The sequence below is a fragment of the Alternaria dauci genome, chromosome 8 (assembly GCF_042100115.1).
Source record: "Alternaria dauci strain A2016 chromosome 8, whole genome shotgun sequence".
Lineage (NCBI taxonomy): Eukaryota > Fungi > Ascomycota > Dothideomycetes > Pleosporales > Pleosporaceae > Alternaria > Alternaria dauci.
The window spans coordinates 1,642,282-1,664,080 of record NC_091279.1 but is presented as its reverse complement, the minus strand read 5'-3'; the positions used below and the strand labels follow the sequence as shown (position 1 = coordinate 1,664,080).

At 36.7% G+C, this 21,799-nt stretch overlaps 3 protein-coding genes across 3 annotated transcripts; all 3 read left to right on the top strand.

Moving 5' to 3' along the window:
- Positions 1-1,650: 1,650 nt before the first annotated feature.
- ACET3X_008496 (uncharacterized protein) lies at positions 1,651-3,304 on the top strand (the record flags this gene model as incomplete). Its single annotated transcript, XM_069454676.1, has 3 exons — positions 1,651-2,191; positions 2,241-2,669; positions 2,730-3,304. 3 exons carry the CDS (start codon positions 1,651-1,653, stop codon positions 3,302-3,304), a joined length of 1,545 nt encoding a protein of 514 aa, XP_069304098.1.
- A 1,000-nt stretch (positions 3,305-4,304) lies between these two features.
- ACET3X_008495 (uncharacterized protein) lies at positions 4,305-5,394 on the top strand (the record flags this gene model as incomplete). Its single annotated transcript, XM_069454675.1, has 2 exons — positions 4,305-4,618; positions 4,674-5,394. 2 exons carry the CDS (start codon positions 4,305-4,307, stop codon positions 5,392-5,394), a joined length of 1,035 nt encoding a protein of 344 aa, XP_069304097.1.
- Positions 5,395-6,159: 765 nt separating this feature from the next.
- On the top strand, positions 6,160-8,242 carry ACET3X_008494 (uncharacterized protein; the record flags this gene model as incomplete). Its single annotated transcript, XM_069454674.1, has 3 exons — positions 6,160-7,229; positions 7,279-7,473; positions 7,534-8,242. The coding sequence occupies 3 exons, from the start codon at positions 6,160-6,162 to the stop codon at positions 8,240-8,242; spliced, it is 1,974 nt and encodes a 657-aa protein (XP_069304096.1).
- Between the last annotated feature and the right edge of the window lie 13,557 nt (positions 8,243-21,799).

The window sequence follows — 21,799 nt, the reverse complement described above, 5'->3', positions numbered from 1 at the left end:
AGAGAATCGCAGCGTGGATTGGGCGGATAGATGCCCAAGCCGTGAATGGAAGTCTCGTCTCATTGCTCCACGACAGTGTCCTGCAGCTATGAGTTCTATCGCGATTGCCCTGGACCTTGATGGAACAAGAATTTCGATTGATGCAGCCAAGAACCTACCCTTTCATGCTATCGTATTGTTCTGTTGCATTAGACTTTCATGACGTCATGACTTCCCAATACTAGGCCATGGGTTTCTGGTCGGAGAGAGGATACACTCGCTCGACGCCTTTTACACGTCGCATACTCTCCGAAAGCATAACAAGTTAGCAACCATGTCTCGCTCGACATATACCGCCTTTCAAAGACACTTGATCTACTTCTCGACGCCTACGTCTCCACCAAGGCTTACTTTCGGATCAGCTCTCCGTGCAGGCATATCGATCGGCCTCGATTTCCCCGTCGCAGTCTTGCTAAGCTTATCTCTTCGGCTCATGTACGCGCCATTTCCATTTCTTTGGTCTCCAATCATCGTGGACAAGACCCCAACTTCAGCTCATCGCACGCAATTGAGTTCCGCATCTCTACCAAAAGGCAAAGCAGACTATACATGCACCGAGCTTTTGTCGCTTCTCGACAGCAGCTCAGAAGAGAACAAAGGCAAAGGCTGGTTGAAGCACAAGATCGACCAGGGCCATGTAATTGGATTTTGGACGATGGCGGCAAATGCAAAAACGCATGCTGTGAGCAGAGACGATGTCTCACGGTTCCAGCAAGGAGAGTGGGAGAAGCCCGTGGCTCAGAGGAGACGTGGGAGGGATGACGTGTTGCCGCTTTGGCGAGGCGGGCCAATTTGGGTCAGTGGTCACAGCTACGCTGTTTGGAAATTGTTGGGAGTGCGGGTTTACGAGGATAGAACACAATAGTTGTGGGACTTGGTCCAGCCACCGGATAGCGAGAGACCGGCAACTCGGGCGCCGGGTGTGTGGGAGATTTTCGTGACAGTTTGGCGTCACTCTCTGCGCATGGTCCCGGCGAACGCTTACGTCAAGGCTTATTTATCATCATACGCGGCGAAAGCTTCCCTAGCTGATCTAGACTCTGGCACGCGAAACCATGACCCACCTTTTTTTTTCCCGAAGAAACTGCTTTTGACAGCGGCCAAGGTTCGGCAGACCCGCTTTTCTTTGCCCAAACGACTCAATTCCGCGCTCACGTAAAGCTTTACAATCTGGACTATCAGCACGTAAAGGTTGAATATGTTAGGCGATAGAAGAGCTTGTACCATGTCTTTTGTAGGCAGATCTGCTTCTTTGGACAACGATATCGATTTCCACACGGACACTTCCCGCACCAGCGTCCAAACACGTCGGTAGTTGATCAGCACTGTCGCCATCGCGGTTCCATCTCGGAACATGCAGCCATAACAACTCAGGCGCAATAGTTGAAAATCTTCTACCATCGACCAACTTCCATGGCCACAACCAATACCTGGCATTCTTCCCTTGTAACTTAAAGGCGTTTGCCAGACCGCATCCAACAGACATCCCTCCTTGTGGCATCGTTGAATTGTTTAAGAATGGAAGAGGCAAGATGTGTCCCCGACCCAACAACCGAGAATTCTTCTACTTCTCCAGACAGCGACCTCCAGTACATTGATACCCACGGAAACATGGATCGCCACAGCTCGCACACCTCTGCTTCTGCTTGCAAGCAGCACCGGGACCTGGAGCTAGCGAAGACGAAATCTATTGCAGAGACAATGTCTCCAATGCGCGAAGTACTCTTCGTCGGCCTGCTTTGCTCCGCCCAGTTTGTCACCCAAGCAGGTCTCCTCGGTACCTTGAACATTCTGCACATTATCGGCCCCGATCTTGGCATCACCGACCCTGGCATTTTGGCCTGGCTGATAGCGGGCTACTCACTGACGGTCGGCACTTTCATCCTCTTGTCTGGCCGATGTGGAGACCTTTTCGGATACAAAAACATGTTGATCGTGGGCTTTGTTTGGTTCGCTATCTGGAACGTGGTGGCAGGGTGCAGTGTGTATGTTGATGGGAATGGCAGCCAAGTGCTGTTTATCTTCTCGCGAGTGCTGGGTGGCATTGGGCCAGCATTATTACTGCCGAATGCACTCGGCCTTTTGGGCGCGACCTACAATGAGGGAAGGAGGAAAGACATGGTTTTCTCGCTGTTTGGAGCATGTGCACCTGGTAAGTATTCTTCGCCTCATGGTTTGGTATGCTTCTCAACGTTCTGCAGGTGGTGCTGTAGTTGGCGGAACATTTGCTGGGTTGTGGTCGCTCTTGTGGTGGCCGTGGACCTTCTGGACGTTTAGCATTGCGCTTTTCTGCCTCGCCCTCCTGTCAATATTCATACTTCCCTCTGTGCCTCTCGATGCGGATGTGCGCAGTCTCTCCCACAGAGAGCGAATCCGCGAGCTCGACTTGCTCGGCGCAAGCGTGGGCATCACCGCCATGATCTTGTTCAACTTTGCCTGGAACCAAGCACCAGGCTTTGGATGGGAGCACCCGTACATTTATGTGCTGTTGATAATCGGCATCCTCTTATTTCTCACCTTCTTTTGGATAGAGATCAGAGTTGCCAAGAAGCCACTCATCCCGTTCGATGTTCTTAGCACAGATGTCTCATTCGTAATGACTTGCATAGCCTGCGGCTGGGCTGCATTCGGTAAGCAACAACCTCATCATCGAGCCTACGGGAGGACAAAGTTACTGATAACAAATGCAGGTATCTGGGTCTATTACTTCGTCCAGTTCCTTCAACGGCTGCGAGGCGACTCTCCGCTCCTGACCATGGCTCACCTTTGTCCGGTCGCAATCTCAGGCTTCGTCGCCGCCGTTACCACTGGCCGTGTCATCTCACGTATTGGCCCTGCATGGGTTATGCTCATCAGTATGCTTGCCTTCCTGACAGGTAGCATCCTCGTTGCCACACTGCCAATCCGCCAAACCTACTGGGCTCAAACATTTGTCACTACGCTCATCATTCCATGGGGCATGGACATGAGCTTTCCTGCCGGCACGCTGATCATGAGCAACGCCGTCGCTAAGAAGCACCAAGGTATGGCAGCGAGCTTGGTCAACACTATCGTGAACTACAGTATCAGTATCGGGGTTGGCATTGCGGGCACAGTCGAGGTGCATGTCAACAATGGCGGAGCAACAGTTTCGGACGAATTGAACGGCTACCGTGGCGCCATGTACACTAGTGTCGGACTGAGCGGCATGGGTGCGGCGACAAGTTTGTTGTTCCTGCTCAAGATGCTGCTAAGGGAGGGGAAAGGGCGAGCAAAGGACGTGTGATTGCGTCAGCCTCTAGCAAGAGATCAGTGGCCATACCTACTGCAAGACACCGCGAGTCCTTGTGTTTTGAATCTGTGTCTGCACGCCTTCCATAGTTGAGGATATGATTACGTCATCGTGTGACATGGTCCCCGCTACTGCCTTCGTTCTAATTAGCAGGCATCGTGTCAGCCGTCCAGCACCAGTCCAAAACACCAGCGCCACATCTCATCACTCGAACTCACCGGATCTCACCTATTTGCGACCTCTTTGGTGGAAACTTGCCCCAAGGTACCCGCGGGGCCAATTTAGTCAGCGGACAGAGTACACGGCAGTTTTTGCCTCTGCCTTACAACTCACGATAAGCGCTTTTCGTCACGTACAATCTTCCGGAAGCGTTCCGCAACACGTCGGGACCAGGTACTGGCCCCGGCCGGTCTTCTGTCTTACGCATTACCTCCAGTACACTTCTTTTACCATAATGGCGCTTTCATTAGGCTCACCAATCCATGAGCTGCCGGAGGAGCTGCTACTGCAGATCGCTTACCACCTTCCCGACTCGGCTGCACCTAGATCGCTCAAGAATTTGTGCCTTACATCTCGCAAGTTCCGTGCGGCTGGGCAGGAGGTTCTACACACTGTAGCGAAATTGTCGATATCCTGTGGCTGCCACCCCAAGGTAAACCCGCTTCTGAGGCTCCTCCGTACGCTCTTCGACCGCCCTGATCTTGCAACCCAAGTAAAAGTTCTACGCGTTAGAACAGTGCGCAAGAGTATCGCAAAGCTCTGCGAAGAGCAGGGATTTCGGCTTGCGCCATTGCGCACGCAGAGTTTAGCAAGGCTAGAAGAACTAGGATACAGAAAACACCCCTGGCACCAAACCATCCAGAACTCGATTGAGTCAGGGTTTGCTGGGGTTTTGCTTCTGCTCCTTCCAAACCTCATCCACCTCGAGCTCTGGGTGAAGGACCATCATCGAGGTCCGCCTTCGAGCGAGTGCATTTCTGGGCTCTTTGGGGGCATGTCTGCCCCTCCCAGTATCGTTAGCGGATGGAGTACCCTTCGTCATCTCACTACAAGCGATACACATCTTTTCAAGTCCGGGATAGATTTTGCTTGCCTGACAAGCCTCGATCTGAAGACGATATCCATCGGCACCATTCTGCGTCTCAACGGACCCGGGTGTCTGGAAGGCGCCGAGAACCTTGAGGACCTTGCTTTGACCGTATCGGTACAGTTTGCAGATCGTTTGCTGATCGAAAAAGCGGAGATACAGCTTGGCGACCTTTTCGACGCGCTCGGTTGTGTGCAGCTTCGGAGTCTTGAGATACTGCTGTAAGTCCACCTGTTCGATTTCTACTATACACATGTTGAGCTCTTATCCTCGCAGTATCAATGATGGCTATCATATTGGTGATGATCTAAACACGCAGCTGGAAGGAGGCTATTTCATGGATCAATTGAATAGCATGCAGAACACCCTAGAGACACTTGCTATCACGCTTGAAACGCCAGATGATGACTCAGAACTCGAGTGGCTTCTCGATATGGTAACAAGTCCGAAGGACACACTCCGCCATTTCAACGTATTGAAACATCTCGTCGTTCCGCAGGCGTTTCTCTTTGCCGCAGGATCTATGTCTCTTGCAAGCAAATCTTGCCAGCCAAAGGATTTGCCCCCCAAGCTAGAGATACTCGAGGTCTTTTATCCAGGCGAAGAGATTGAGAACTGGGTAGCAGGATTTGCATCAGAAGAGCCTGGCGAGCACGAGCCCCCAGCTCTCAGAGAAATCACGTTGACTTGTCGCGACGAAGTTGGTGCACCAGCCTCGTACTTTATGAAGGAAGTCGACAGGATCTGGTGGGAGCTGGCAACGAATTACGATATTGATTCATACGCCTTGTGTCAGATCGAAAAGCAGAGGTCTAACTTAGCACAATTGTGGTACGAAGAGAGCCTAGACCCAGCTGCTATTGAAGAAGACCTGGATGAAGAAGAGGGCCAATGGGAGAACGATACCGGCAGTAGCAAAGCAGAGCACAACAACGATATACGGAATCTTATCGAAGTGGCGGACGACATCTCAGAGTCTATGGAAACAGTGGATTAGACTGGATGGAATCTTAGCGGTGGAAAGCATGACAGTGACATGCTGTTATGCATGACTAGCGTACAGAGTCGTGGATCTAGAAGCTCATTGGGGAGTTGGCAGCGTTCATGCAGGGTCCCGGTCAGCCATACGAACCAACTCTGCCCCACCCGAAATACACAGCTAAGACGACTCTGCATGCATCGAATATTGGACACTACCCCTGCTGCCCACCATGACAGATGAGGATACATACATCATTTTTCACGATAGAGACGGGATCCGAACACCCGGTCCAGCCTTGGTGCGTGTACTTCCAGGCTCTTGACATGCAGCTAGCATGCACGCTAATATATCCCATAGCCAAGATTTACAACCGAGCCAAGCAAGCAATCTTACACCCATTTCTGAGGTACGCCGCAAGATTGTTAACGCCACATGGCGTTCTTTTCGATAACGGATAATCTACAATGCACAATCGACCTGGTTTGGTATCCTCGTGACTCAGTGACGGCCTCCGCATATCTATGTTTAGACATGTGTGTATGTTACGGACAGGGTTGTTGAATGGAATCATAGTATACATCAGCGTTCAATGTGTGTCACGCGGTGCGTGCAAGTCCGGAACGAAGAACCATTACGAAACGCACGATGTTGGTGTCCTTGGGGCGTTGCGTAAGCTGACCAGTTGGTAAGACTGTATCGAAAACTATAAGTTGAGAGGCTTCCCCACGGTAGGACTCACATCAGCATCAGACCATCAGACTTCGTCTACTTAACTTCGATATGAGCAACAAGTCATTCCTATCAGCGGTTCTCATCGCGTTTGCCGTTTTTATTAGTTTTGTCGATTCTGCTTCTATCGCTATCAGCCGCTCCGGATGGACCGCCACGTCAGACAGTTTTCAGGCCGGTAACGAAGCTTATCGGGCTCTCGATGGGAATGGAACAAGTTTCTGGCACTCCAAGTATGCGCCTGCCCCTGTCGACGCCCTACCTAATTGGATCGTTGTCGACATGAAAGCGGTATACAATGTCAACGCAGTAAGCCTTCAGCCACGTCCGAGCGACAACGCGAATGGTCGAATAGGAGGCCACAGGATTGAAGTCAGCTCCGATGGTACAAGGTGGCAGATCGCCGCTGTCGGTACATATAACAATGATGCAACCACGAAGAAAACATTCTTTGTCGCGAGACCAGCGCGGTATGTGAGAGTTACTGCGACTTCAGAGGCGCAGAACGACGTTAATCAGTGGACTGCCATTGCTGAAATCAACATCTTCCAAGACACAACATACACCCCGCCAGTAGCAGGCAAGGGCTTGTGGGAGAAGACTGTGGATTTCCCACTCATACCGGCGGCTGCTGCATTGCTCCCAAATGGAAAGGTGCTGATGTGGTCGGCGTTTGCAAAAGACAACTTCGGCGGCCAAAGAGGTTTCACTCAAACAGGTATCTACGATCCTGCTACGGGCGAATCAACTCAACTGCAAGTATCCAACACCCAACACGACATGTTTTGCCCTGGCATCTCAATGGATTTCAACGGTCGGGTCATTGTCACGGGTGGTAGTGATGCTGCCAAGACCAGTGTCTACGACCCGTCAGTCGGAGCATGGAATCCAGGAAGCGACATGCGGATAGCTCGAGGATATCAATCTACCACGACGTGTTCGGATGGACGCGTCTTCAATATTGGTGGCTCTTGGAGCGGGGGAACAGGCGGCAAGAATGGCGAGATATACAATCCCGTTTCAAACACATGGACCATGCTGCAAAACGCTCTTGTCAGTCCCATGCTCACAGCTGATCGTGGGGGCGTATGGCGCTCGGACAATCATGCTTGGCTCTTCGGGTAAGTCGAACACCTTGTTCTTATCGTTTGTCATCATAACAAAGTATAGCTGGAAGAACCAAACAGTGTTCCAAGCCGGGCCGTCGATCGCAATGAACTGGTACGATACTGTTGCAGCTGGTAGCACCACAGGTGCCGGCAACCGTTTGGACGACGGGCACGCTATGAACGGGAACGCCGCTATGTTTGACGCAACAGCCGGAAAGATCCTAACGGCAGGAGGGGCTGCGGATTACGAGAACAGGTATGAAAACACATTCTGAACACTGTGGACTGTGCACATGCTAATGGCGCTTTCGCTTAGTGACGGACGGACGAATGCATATGTTGTCACCATCGGAGCGCCCAAGACGAATCCGACGGTCACAAAGACACAGTCCATGACATATGCACGTGGTTTTGCCAACAGTGTCGTATTGCCTGATGGAACAGTCTTCGTTACCGGCGGCCAATCGCGACTCCAACCATTCAAGGACGACACGGCGCAGCTTACGCCTGAGCTCTGGGATCCAGCAACTGGTCGATGGACGCAGCTCAACCCTATGCAGGTTCCGCGAACGTACCACTCAGTCGCGATTCTTCTTCCCGATGCGACGGTATTCAATGGCGGTGGTGGTTTGTGCGGTCCATGTACACAGTACGGCGGCGTACCAGAGAGCAACCACTTCGACGCTGAGATCTTCTTGCCACCTTACCTGCTCAACACTGATGGAACAAGACGTACGCGCCCTGTTATAAGTACAGTTGCATCTAGTGTCAGGCTGGGTGCGACATTGAGCATAACGACGACGGGGGCCATTACGAGGTTCTCGCTGGTTAGGTTCGGTACAGCCACCCATACCGTCAACACAGATCAGAGACGAATTGCGTTGACCCATACGGGAAGTGGCACCAGCTATGTTGTGACTATACCGGGCGATCCAGGTGTCGCGCTACCAGGGTATTGGTTGTTGTTCGCAATGGACTCTAGCGGAACACCTAGTGAGGGTAAGACAATAAGAGTACTAGTCTAGAGCTTAGTATAGATAGTAAGTAATAGATAAGAACTGTTAGAGTAAGTAGAAGCTTAAGTAAAGAAGAGGAATTATAAAAGAATATTTAATTAGCTAATTATATAATAGAATTTATAGTAGATTAGTTATAACTACAAATAACCTACTTAAAGATTATTATTATAAGTAGAGCCTAAAGCTTTAGCTAGTAAGCCTTAGAGTTAGCCTAAGATAAACTAAACTATATATATCAAAACTTATAAGTAGAACTTTTAAAAAGAGCAGTAAATTTATTTTATATTTACTTAGTTTAGCCTTAGCCTTTTATTATAAGGTAATAAGAAGGATCTCTCCTTAACGTAAGGGTTAGGGTTAAAGGCTAACTAGTAACTATATTAGAAGGTAATAACTATTATAGGGCTAAGAGTTATATAATATACTATCTTACTATAAGGTAGACGTTACGCACAGAAGGGTAAGCTAGTTATAAAGGTAGCTTATATTTAGAATAGAGAATAGTAGATAACCTCTAGAAGAGAAGAAGAGGGAAGGGAGGAAGATATAGTAAGAGGAGAGAGAGCTAAGAGAGGAGCTAGGCCTAGTTAAGCCTAGTATCCTCTAGGTAGTAATACTCCCTTATACGTGCCCCCCCTAAAAAAAAGGCTTAGCTAGTCCTCTAGCTAGTATAAAGAAGAGAAAGTAATTTAAAGTTAAAAAAAGTATACTAAAAGTATAAAAACTACTAGACCTTATACTTTTTAAGAACTAGGTATAGTTTATATAAGGCTATATATATCTAAAAGGTTTCCTATATAAAAAGCGTATCTCTAAGCTATTTTCTACTACCTTAACCTTAGGATATAAAAACTAAGCTAATTAGTGTTCCTAGACTATATAAGGGACATTTAATTTAATTAGTTACTATAGGTTAAGTATATACTATACTTATAGAATAGCTAAGCTATTAAGCTAAACTAGTAGCTTATACTTTAACCTTATTATTACTAAAGTATTTATTAAGGTAATTACTAGCGTCTTTAGGGAGTAGTCTCTAGCTATTTAGTATACTAAGTCCTAGGGGTTTTAGCTTATTAAGGTATTTCTAATAGAATAATTTAGTATTTTAATAGTTAAGATAGTTACTAGCTTTATACTAAGTTAGCTTTAGATAGTTAATCTATTTAATTTTATACGCCTTTTTTCCTTTAACCTTACTAGTTTATAGAGGGGCTATATTAATAAACTTATCTACTAGCTACTTAGTATAAGTGTCTCTATTACTTATTATAACTTCTACTAGGAGTAGTCTAGTAGGTACTTAGTCTAGAAGGGCTTTAGTAGCTACTAGCTAGAGAAGTTTAAGGTAAAAGATAGGAAAAGTCCTATTCCTAATTATTTCCTTAGGGAGGTTAAGTTTATACGCTTATTTATTATAAATAATTTACTTAACTTTAAAAGGTCCTACCTAGTAGTTAGTAAGCTTCTTAGAGTTTTATAGTATACTTAAATTAATAGTAGATGTCTAAACTTTATTACCTAGACTATAGTATAAAACTATATATTATTTAGTATTTACTTAATCTATTTATTCTTAACTAGCCTATTAGAGCTATTCTTTAAAGTATATAACTAAATCTAAGTCTAAATCTATTATCTCTTTAGCGTAGATTACTTAATCCTTTACTAGTCTTAGTAGATTTACTTCTATATTCTTATGTAGGTAAATACTACTTCTTAGATAGTATCTTAGGTTAGTAAAGAATAGGGTTATACTAGTACTAGTATTAATAGTATTATTAACTTAGAATTTAGCTATATAAAGCTAGGTAGCCTAGTTATCTTATATATAGTTAATAAACTTGTATAAGTAGGTTTTAAGAGATTAGTTAGCGTATTCTATTTAGCTATCTATTTCGAGGTAATAGGTAGTAAATAAGATTTACTTTATCTAGAGGCGTTTATAGACGTATTTCTAAAAAGGGATAATAAAATTAGTACTATAGTCTAAAATAATACTAAGGGGTAGCTTATAGTACTTAAAGACGTTTATAAAGTAGTATAAAGCTTCTACTATAGTCCTTCTATATATTAGGTAAAAATAGCGCCTTTTAGTAAGATAGTCTACTACTACTAAGATATTATAGAATTCTCTTCTATTTAGTCTAGAGGGGGGTAAGTCTTAAATAAAGTCTACTATAAGGTTAGACTAGCGTTAGTAAGGTAAAGGTAATAGTCTAAGTTATCTATATTTACTATCCTATAGTAATTTTATTTAGGTATAAACTATATAAGCGTTATAGTATTTAGTAATAGACTAGCTTATCTTTAGCTAGTAATAATAGTTATATATTAGATATAGTATTAAACGTAGGCCTTTATACCCTAAAATCTTATAGTTATAGTAGAGGTTAAAAATATAGTAGTAGAAGTAGGTATCTATAGGGATATAGAGTCTTATTTTATTAATAAATAAATAGCAGCTTAGGCTATCTCTAATAAAGGAGATATTAGTAGTACTAAAGTAGAATCTATACTTATAAAACTACTTAGAAAGCTTAGTCTAGTAAGTATTAATAGCTTTAAAAGCCTTTATAGCTATTTTATTATTTGTGTAAACTTAATTAAGTAGTTCCTCTATTAGTTATAGATCTTCTTTATAAGAGGGAAGCAAGGGATTAGTAACTCTATTAGATAGAGGTAATTTAGTTATCTCCTTAGCCCTATTATTATTATCCTCTATATTAGTTACTATTATTCTAAGGATGTATTCTTATTCTAGGTAGAGATAGTTAGAATAGTAACTAGAAGCTAGAGTTAAGGCTTAAAGTACTATTACTATAGCTAGCTATATACCTAGTAATAGGTTCTTAGGACCTAGAATAATAGATTTCTAAGTATAGTAAGGGTCTTTAGGGTTATCTAGAATATCTTATAGCCTTCTACTAAGGGCGTCTACTTTAAAGTTAGAGGCGCTTAGTTAGTAGATAATTTTAAAGTTAAACTAAGATAAGAATAGTAACTAATAAGCTTAGTAATAGGTAAGCGCCTTAGTAGTTATAAATATCTCTAAATTCTTATAATTAGAGACTATATATATTTAGTATTTAGAGCCTATAAGTTTAGGTTCCTATTCTTTAAATACCTAAATAATACCTATTAGCTCTAAGTTATAGATATTATAGTTATATTCTATAGGTAAGTACTTTTTTAAAAAGAAGGTAATAAGTTAAAGTACGCCTTATATATTTATCTAGTTTATAACTCCTTTAGTAGCCTAGGCTAAGGCGTTTATAAAGATATAGATAGGTTTAGAAGGGTTAAAGTATATTAGGATAAGGCTAAGGTAGAAGCTAGCTTTAAGTATATTAAAGGCTACTTTATATTCTATATCCTAGATAAGTAGTTTATATACTATTTAGCTCTTACCCTTAGGTTTTTTACTAAGTACTACGTAAGCTTTAATATATTTTACTAAGGGGAGGCTAATAGTAAAGTAATTTTTAATAAATTATTAGTAGAATTTAGTATAGGTAAGGAATATAAGTAGTTCTTTTATATTAGTTAGTATCTCTTATTCCTTAATAGTAGATACTTTAGCTAAGTTTATTTCTATACTATAACTAGTAATAATTATCCCTAGGAACTTAATATAGGTTTTATAGAATTTAGACTTCTTTAGGTTAACGTAGAATCCTTAGGCTTTAAGTCTTTAGAAGACCTTTTTAACTTATTTAATATAGTCCTTTTTATTCTTAGAGTATACTAAGATATTATCTAGGAAAGTAGTATAGAACTTATTAAGGTATTCTAAGAGGGCGCTATTAATTACTCTTTCAAATATAGCTAAAGCGTTATAAAGACTAAAGGGTATAACTTTATACTTATATATCCTATACTATATAGTAAAAGCTATAAGCTACTAAGAATCTTCTTTTATTCTAATATAGTAAAACGCGTAAATAATATTAAATTTAGAGAAGATTATTACCTTATTTAGCTTAGCTAGCGTTTTATAGAAGAATAGAATTAGATACCTATCTTTAATAGTAGTATTATTAAAGTTATAAAAGTCTATATAGACCTATAAACCCCTATCTAGTTTAGTAATAATAAGGAGTAAATTCCTTATAGGTAATTTAGATAGGGTAATATATTTATATTCTTCTATATCTTTAATATAAGTAGTAATAGCTTCTTCTTAGATACCTAAGAATAGGTAGGGCTTATAATTTAGTATTATAGCCCCTAGTTCTAATTTAATCTTATAGTTATACTCTAAATAGTTAACTAATTTAGATATAGCTACTTTATTAAAGGTAAGGATAAACTTTATATATTCTTTAAAAAGTTCTAGTATAAGAATATCCTCTAATATAGTATCTTAAGGCTTAGAAAAGAATTTCTTATAGTTATCCTCTATAGTAGTATATTAAAATTAAGTAGATTCCCTTACTTATTATATTATTAAGTAAGGATCTATCTAATACTTTTTAGCTAGTATCTAAATAGCCCTAAGTAAGACCTTCTTAATTTCTACTTTAGGTTTAGGGGGTTATTCTAGTTCCTTTAGATATACTATATTAGGAGGAATATCTTTATTATCTAAATCTTTATATACTAGATCTAGTTTACTTACCTTAGGGTCTATAGTCCTTATATCTAAATTCTATTTAGTAGTACTACTATAGTAGATATTATAAGGGGTTTATTCTCCTTAGTTATTATCTTAGGCATTTATATAGCTCTTATAATAAATAATAGATAGTTATTCTTTAATTTTTTGTTTTCTGCAAGTATAGGGGTATCATTAAAATATAACTTCAAAAAAATGAAAAGCAGCTATCCCTCTGCTTCTTAGTCGCAAAAGTCGATAAAAAAGATAAAGTAATAACGCGGTTCGAACACAGGACTAGTAAGCGTTTTATAGTAAAGCCCTAATATCTATACATAAAAACTAAAGTTAAAATATTTTTACTAAAAGTAACTAAAAAAAGATACCTATTAAACCTTAGGAGGGTATAATAGGGATTACTAGCTATTAGCTAGCGATATAATTATAATATATTACGAAGGGGAGAGAAGATAAAGTATATTTACTATAACTAAGAGGGGGTTATATAAAAACCTAGCTACTTCTAACCTTTATACTAATATTAACTTATAAGCTTTAATACTATATATAATTATTTTACACTGTATACAACCGCCTCGTATACAAATACTATAGTAATCCTTAATATATTATACTGTAAGAATAATTATACCCTAGTAGGGGAGGTCCCGCTTATACTATTTAATATTATAAAAGATCTAAGTATTATATATATTAGTAAGCTACCCCTAAAAGTCTTCTAGGAGTTAGAGGAGCGTAAACCTAAGGTCCTTTAGCACTTTTACTATACTAAACCTAATAAGGACCTTATAAGAGAGACTAGGGTTAGCTATATTATAATAAAGGAGAGAGTAGAGGAGACTATAATAATAATCCTAAGGAGGAAGGGGTTTAAGTTAATATTTATTATATATACTAATACGCGTTACCTTATTAAGCTTATTAGGTATAGCTACTTAGCTATAGTAGCTTTAGGCGTTAGTAAAGAGACTAAGAAGTAGCTATACTAATAAATTATAGACGTTAATAAGGCGGTTAAGGAGAGGGATCTAGGTGTTATAGAGAGGGAGTTTAAACGTATACTATAGGGCGAGCGAAACAAGGCGTAGATAACTATACTACTAGTATTCCTCTAGCTAAAGTTAATTATCTAGTAGTAATAGTATTATAGATAGCGTTTAAATAAGGCTATAACTATAACTATAGGGATAGTAAAAGGCTCTAAAGTATATTAGCTGCGCTTAGTGTACTAGCTGTATAGTTATTTAACTTATAGGTTATAGTTAGCGGTAATATAGGTATTATAAGGAAGGGATATAGTAGGGGTAGGAGTAGGAGCGGCTATAGAGGGTAGAAATAGCGAAGGATAGCGTATAAGTTAGAAGGTTACGTCTCGTCTCTAGTAAGCGCATAATACTATTATATATCTTTATGTCTAGCGTTTATAACACACTATGTGTGTACTAGTAGTGCTGAACATAGGCATAAGCCCGCGGTCACCTAGTTAGCGCTTTATCTCAAAAAAAGTCGCTAAATGTGCTATAACAATAAAAAAAGTCTGTAAAGGCTAAAGCTAAGTAGTTATTTCTTAAGCTAGTAGTTTAGTTAATAGTATTTATCTATAAATTTAATTATACTATCTTAGTAGTTTAATTAAGGGTAATAGAGTTTATACTATTTAAACCTAAGGACTAGATTAAATAACTTATAAGAGTTTACTACGTAGGCTATTATTTATTTAATATAATTATCTATCTATAGAAAGAATTTAACGCGATAGGTAATAGATTCTAATAGTTTACTATTATAGCTGCTATAAAGAATATATTTAACTAGGGGAATTAGCTAAAAAGTGTAGATTTAATTAAGAAACTTTTAGGAAATAAAATTAGAATTAGTGCTATTATTAGCTAATATATAACAGATATATAGGACTATATAGGAGCGTCTAATAAAAGAATAAAATATAAATTTAGATAGTTTATCTTATATTAGGGTTAATACTTAAGATTCCTAAGTAGAGACTTATTATAGAAGCTTAGTAGATTCCTATAGAGTAATACCTATATAGGAGTTAACTAATACTTCTAGCTATAGCTATTTATTTACTCTAAGGGGTAGCCTAGCTTATAGAGTTTTTAGTTTTCTAAATTAGGCTCTAATTTAGTATTATTAGACTTATATTCCTTAGCTAGGGGAGAGTTAAAACTATTATCTAGGTAGGTATAAAACTAGTATTAGGTAGTAGTTTCTACTTTAATTTTAGTAGAGCCTTTATTAGTAAGTTTATTTAAGTAATTATAAGCTAAGTAATCTACTAATCTATAGGTAAAGTAAGTCCTTAGATCCTTAGAAGCTAATAGCTTTTTAGCTTTTAGTAGATTATCTATCTTTAGTAAGTTATTAGCCTTAGGGTAGCCTATTATATAAGGAGCTCTAGTACCCTTATTAGTACTAAATTAGCCTATTAGGTGTAGTATATTACCCTATTAGTTTTAGTTAGCTTTTAAATCTAGGAAGCCTTTAAGCTAAGTGGAGTTATACTATAAGATATATTAAGTAATTTCTATTAGTATCTTATTATATAAGGCTTAAGAATCTAGAGTTTAATTAATTAAGGCTAGGTTCTAGATATAGCGTATAGGTAGCTTTTAGAAGATATAAACTCCCCTAGACTAAAAGGGAATATTTAGGTTCTAAGCTAAGGATATGAATTAGACTTTGAAAGATACCTAGGCCTCTTTATTTATCTTAAATTCCTCTAGTATAAGTAGATAGGTAAGAGTTATTATAGAGGCTTTATTTATAATAAAGGGGTTTAGGTCTCCCTAAATATTAAAGAGTACTATAAAGTATTTAATTTCTATCTTATAAATATATATAAAGCTTATTAGTCCTCCTACTAAGGTATCTCTAGCCTCTCTACTTATAAATAAAAAGAAAGACTAAATATACTAGAGTAGATATTAGTAATACTTACTATTAGCTTACTAGTGCGAAAGTATATTTCTAATAAATTTATATAGGCGTTAGGTACTACTCTTAAAGATAGCTAGTTTAGGGCTATTCTAGTCTTTAGAGTTATAGAACTATTAAAGTAAGTTAATAATAGTTATTACTCCTTATAGAGGTTCTAGAATAGGGATAGCTTCCCTATTAGCTATAAAAGATATATTATCCTTAGTAGGTATTAGTAGTAGGTTATAGGACTAGTGTCTAAATAAGTTAAGCTTATTTACTAATAAAGGTTAATTATAGTTAAGGAAAGAAGGAAGCTAGTTTAGGGATAGTTAGTAAGCTAGTTAATATAAGCTTAGCTAGGCGTCCTAAACCTAATCTTTTTAAAGAAGGGCGTCGCGCTAAGCTATATATAGCTTATTTTAAATATTAGTAAGCTACTATTAATAGCTAGTATAGTATAACCTCTACTCCTCTATAAGCTTAGCGTATACGTTCTAATCTATATACTCCTATTCTAGTATTTACTAGAGGTTCTTAGTCTCCCTATTCTTTATAATTTTATCCTTAAGTTATATTTACACCCTCTACTACTCCTTACGCACTCTAATTTATAAGTTATAATTATACTAGTATATAGAGTAGATAGCTATAGCTAGATTACTAAGGGCTTCTTTATTAAGGGCCTTAAAACTAGTAGGGTAGCTAGAGGATAGTAACTCTTAAACTAAGAAGTAGAAAGTAGTCTATTTATCTAGACTAAGCTTTAGCTAGAAGAGGTTAAGATTATTATATATTTTTACCTATCTATAGTCTAAAAAGGCTATTACTTAGTTAGACTACTTCTTTATCCTATTATTTATCTACAGGGTTACTAAGGGTTTAGCTAGAGTAAATAAAGTAGGTTTATATTTTACTAGTAGTATAGTTACGCTAGCTTTATCTACCTTATCTACTATTAATAAGCTTTTACTATTAATTACAAAGGGTAAGGCTCTAGGATTATATTACTAGACCTTTCTACTACTAAATTAGATACTAAAACTTAGTTACGCCTCTTATAAAGTAATAAAACTATTATAGTTAGAGTCTTTAGCTATAAGGTTAAATATATTATTATTTATATTAGTTAGGCGTAATATTAAGTAATTAGTAGCTTCTAAGGCGCGTAAGACTAAGTATATAAGAGGATAGTAGGGAGGTAGTTAAGAGGTCTTAGACCTAAGTTTAGTTATAGTTTATCTTTACTTAAACTCTTTATTATCTTAGTTAGCTATTAGTATAGTTAAGTTAGAGGAAAGGTAGAGTTAAGTAAGTAGGTTATATATAGTAAGAAGAAGAGGAGAAATTTTTAGTGCGTAGAATTTTATAACTATATAGTAAGAAAGAGTTTTTATATAGTAGTAGTAAAAGTTTACTACTTATTAAGTAACTTAGTTACTAGCTATTAGGTATAGACTAAACTAGTCCCTAAAGTAAGTCTAGTAAATTATAATATTAGTCCTTTTAACTACTATCTTCTCTAGAGTTAGGTTCTTATCTATAAGGTTATACTCTATTACGTAAGGTTCTAAGTAAGGTATAAGGTAAGTTTAAAGAATTATAATATTAGTCCTCTTAACTACTATCTTCTTTAGAAGGGAGGTTTTATCTAGGGTTTTATACTCTTTTATATAAGGTTCTAGGTAAGGTACTCTAAGGTAAGTATAGTAAAAGGCTATATACTCTAGGCTATTAGTTAGTAAAAGGTTATCTTATAGTAAGCTATCTCTTAGAGATAAGGTCTTAAATCTAAACTTATAGTAGTAATAAGAAACTTAGTTTCTTATTATCTAAAAGTACTAGACTTAGCTAAGAGCTAGCTACTAAGACTACTCTTCTATATAATAACTAAGAGTAAGTAAAGACTATTTACTTTAATCTAAGCTAAAAGCCTATAGTAAGCCTTTTTAGCTTATAATTTTTTTATTTTCTATAAGTAGGGGGGTATTATTAAAATAAAACTTTAAAAAAGTAAAAAGTAGCTATCCCTTTACTTATTAGTTATAAAAGTTAATAAAAAAGATAAAGTAATAACGTAATTTAAACGCTAGACTAATTAGCGTTTTATAGTAGTAAAGCTCTAACATCTATACGTGAAAACTAAGGTTAAAAAAATTTACTAAAGGTAACTAAAAAAAGATACTTATTAAACCTTAGGAGGGCTTAATAGGGATTACTAGCTATTAGCTAGTAATATAATTATAATATATTATAAAGGGGAGAGAGGATATAGTATATTTACTATAACTAAGAAGGGTTATATAAAAACCTAGCTACTTCTAACCTTTATACTAATACTAACTTTAAGTATCTTACTATATGTAATTAAATTATATATAATTAAATCCTATATAATTAAATCGCACTATATATAAATACTATAGATTTCCTTTAGATCTTTATCTAAGAGGTCTTCTATTATAGCCTAAAAACCCTAACTAGACTAGTACTAATTAATCTATCTATAAGTATATAATATACTAGCCTTATATATACCTAGGAGCCGCCCTAAGGGGGTCTGCGATAAGTTAAATAAGTAATTACTAGAGTTCTACTATATATTCTAGGACAGTAGAGTATCTAAGAGGGATTAGATTAACACCTATATTAGTAATATTATTATAGAAGAGTCTATTAAGGAGAGGATAATATAGATATAGTAGAAGGTTAGGGAGCTTAGGCGTAAGGCTTAGCTTAATAGGCGCTATAGCTATAAGCTCCTTATATTTAGCTATATCTTTCTCCTTAACTAGGGGGGCTTTAGGTAGGAAACCTAGGCCTAGCTACGTAGGTAAGTAGTTAATATTAAATAGGTGAGAGAGGATTAATATCCTAGGCTTAAGGAGAGGGAATTTAAATAGATATTATAGAGATATAAGAATATAGCGTAGATAGCGCTACTACTAACGTTCCTCTAGTTAAAGTTAAAAGTGTAGTAGTAGCTATAAGTAGTTATTCTTAGGAAGGGGTAGAGGTAGTAGTAGTAGAGGTAGTAGTAGCGGCGGCGGCGGTTATAAAGGGCGGCTACGAAGGTTACGAAGGGCGGAAATAGTAAAGGATAGTAGAGGATAGTGTATAAGTTAGAAGGTTACGTCTTATAGTCTCTAGTCTACGTATAATACTATTATATGTCTTTGTATCTAGCGTTTATAACATACTACGTACGTGCTAGTAGTACTAAATATAGGCTTATATAAGCCTGTAGTTACCTAGTTAGTACTTTATTTTAAAAAATGTCCCTAAACGTGCTGTAACAACAAAAAAAGTCTATAAAGGCTAAAGCTAAGCCTTATTAGCTTATAAGGTCTACTATTATATAAGGTAGATATTATATATAGAAGGGTAAGCTAGTTATAAAGGTAGCTTATATTTAGAATAGAGAATAGTAGATAACCTCTAGAAGAGAGGAAAAGGGAAGGGAGGAAGATATAGTAAGAGGAGAGAGAGCTAAGAGAGGAGCTAGGCCTAGTTAGGCCTAGTATCCTCTAGGTAGTAATACTCCCCTACAAAATCCTACTATAAGAAGATTAATAGTCTTAATAATATAAATTATTAAGAAAGAAGTATTATTAATATCGAAATATAACGTATTATACTATCTAATAAGAAAGTAACCTTTACCCTAGAAAGTATAAGGGAAGCTATATCTAAGATAAAGAAGGTAGTTACTATTCCTTCTCCCCTAAATAATATAGATAAGGAGGTAGAAAATTTAATAAAATTCCTAAGAGATATAAAGATTAAACTAGCTATAGTAGATATACTAATAGTCTATCTAGATACGTCTAGGTTACTAAAGAAGCTAAGTAATTATATATACTTTATTACTAAAGCTATAATAGCTAGACCTCTAAATAAAAGGAATAATACTACCTTTATTACTATAGTACCTAGAAATATAGCCCTAAACTAAGATATAGCTAATTATAGTAGTAGAGAATATTATCATATATATAATATATATAATAAGATAGGATATTAGGTTAAGGACTATAACCTATATAATTAACTAAAGATAATAGGGTAGTTTAGCTTTAACTAAGACCTAGATACTAAGTATAAGACTTCCTACTTTAGCCCTCTATATATAAGACTTAGAGAGATCCTAAGATTAATTCCTCTTAACTTTATTCTCTAATAGCTAAAAGCTAAGATTAGAGAATATATTAATATTACTAATAATATCCTTAACTAGCTAGCTTTAAGTATTATTCTTAAGAAGTTTCTAAGAAGAGACTTATATCTAGCTATAAGGTATACTAGACTATAAAACCTTATAGCTTAAGCTAATATTACTTCCTCTTTAGACTAATATAAAGAGAAATATAATAGATTACTTTACTTCTAGTAGTTCTAAGACTAACTATTTAACCCCTACTTACTTAATATAGATAATTAACTAGATAAGGTTAATAAAGTAAATATTATCTTAAGAGGAGAAGAATCTACTCTTAGAACTCTTACTAAAGCTAACGCTATAATATACCCTAAACCTAGGAATAGTATAAGATTATAAAATATAAATAGTATAAGGAATAGAGATATCTAGAAATAAAGAAGACCTACTAAGAATAATAGAGAGTATAAGATTACTAAAGAGCTATATAAAGGTACCCTTATAGTCTCTAATAATCTTATTATAAATTCCTAGCTAATAGATACTATATATTAATACTAGGAAATATAGTAAGAAGAGGACCTATTCTCTATTATTAAGCTACCTTAGTTAGTAACTTTTAGTAGTAATATATCTATAGATTTAAAATAACTATAATAAGGATATAAGAAAAGAGCTATAAAATTTATAAGTACTTTACTTAAGGAAGGACTATAGGAGTTACTTTATATAAACTCTAACAATATTATAGTAGCTTTACTTAACTAGGAAGTAAGAGGTATTACTATTATAGACCTAATAAGCTAAGAAGGACTAAAAAAGTACCTATATAACCTTTTAGATAGAGATATAGAGGTAGTTAAGGGTAGTAGAAGTATTAATGTATTAGAAGTTAGGGTAGGTATAGAATCTAAGTTCTCTAGATATTACCTAGATTCTACTATAAAAACTAATTAGCTAGCTATTACTAACCCTAACCTAGCAATCTATATTCCTATACTAGAATATAATTATTATAGTATAATAATATATAGTAGTAAAAAGTATAGTATACTTTATCTATATAATACAGGCGTATAAACTAGATATAGAGGTACTAGAAGAGGTAATACTTAGATTAAAGAATAAGACGTACTCCCTACTAAAGTAGTATATAGTATATACTAATAAAATAAATAAGCCTATATATAAATAGACTTACCTAAATATTAGGTAATAATTAATAGTAACTCTATAAAGTACCTAATTAATACTAGTACTTAGATAAATATCTTATAACTTAGCGTAGCTAAAGCTATAAAAATACTATATAAACTTATATATTATAAACTTAGTAACGCGCCTTAAGGAGTTACCTTAGTAAATAGTATATATAATCCTTTTATTAGAATAGCTTTTAATATACCTATATAAATAGGTTTAGTAATAATACTTATTAACTTCTAAATAGTTACTAACGTTACTTAATTAGTAATACTAAGAGGTCCTTAGTATATATATATATATAAAGATAACTATTTAATATAACACTTTTAGGAGAGTTATATATAAGATACTCTTAGAAGATAGTACTAAGAATATAGTCTTTATAGTATCTAACCTAGTACTATATTACCTATTATAGATAACGCCCTATAAAGATAATAAAGATTTAAAAAATAAGTAGTAGGTATAAGTATAGGGGAAGTATACCTACTTAATAATAAGTCCTTAGGATTAGGTATAATTAATATATTTATAAATAGTAATTAATATCCTCCTAAGGTAGTAATGGTAAAGTATCTTTTTAAAGTAGTATAGTCTAATCCTACTACTAGACTAGGAGAGTATAGAATAATCTTTAGTAAAT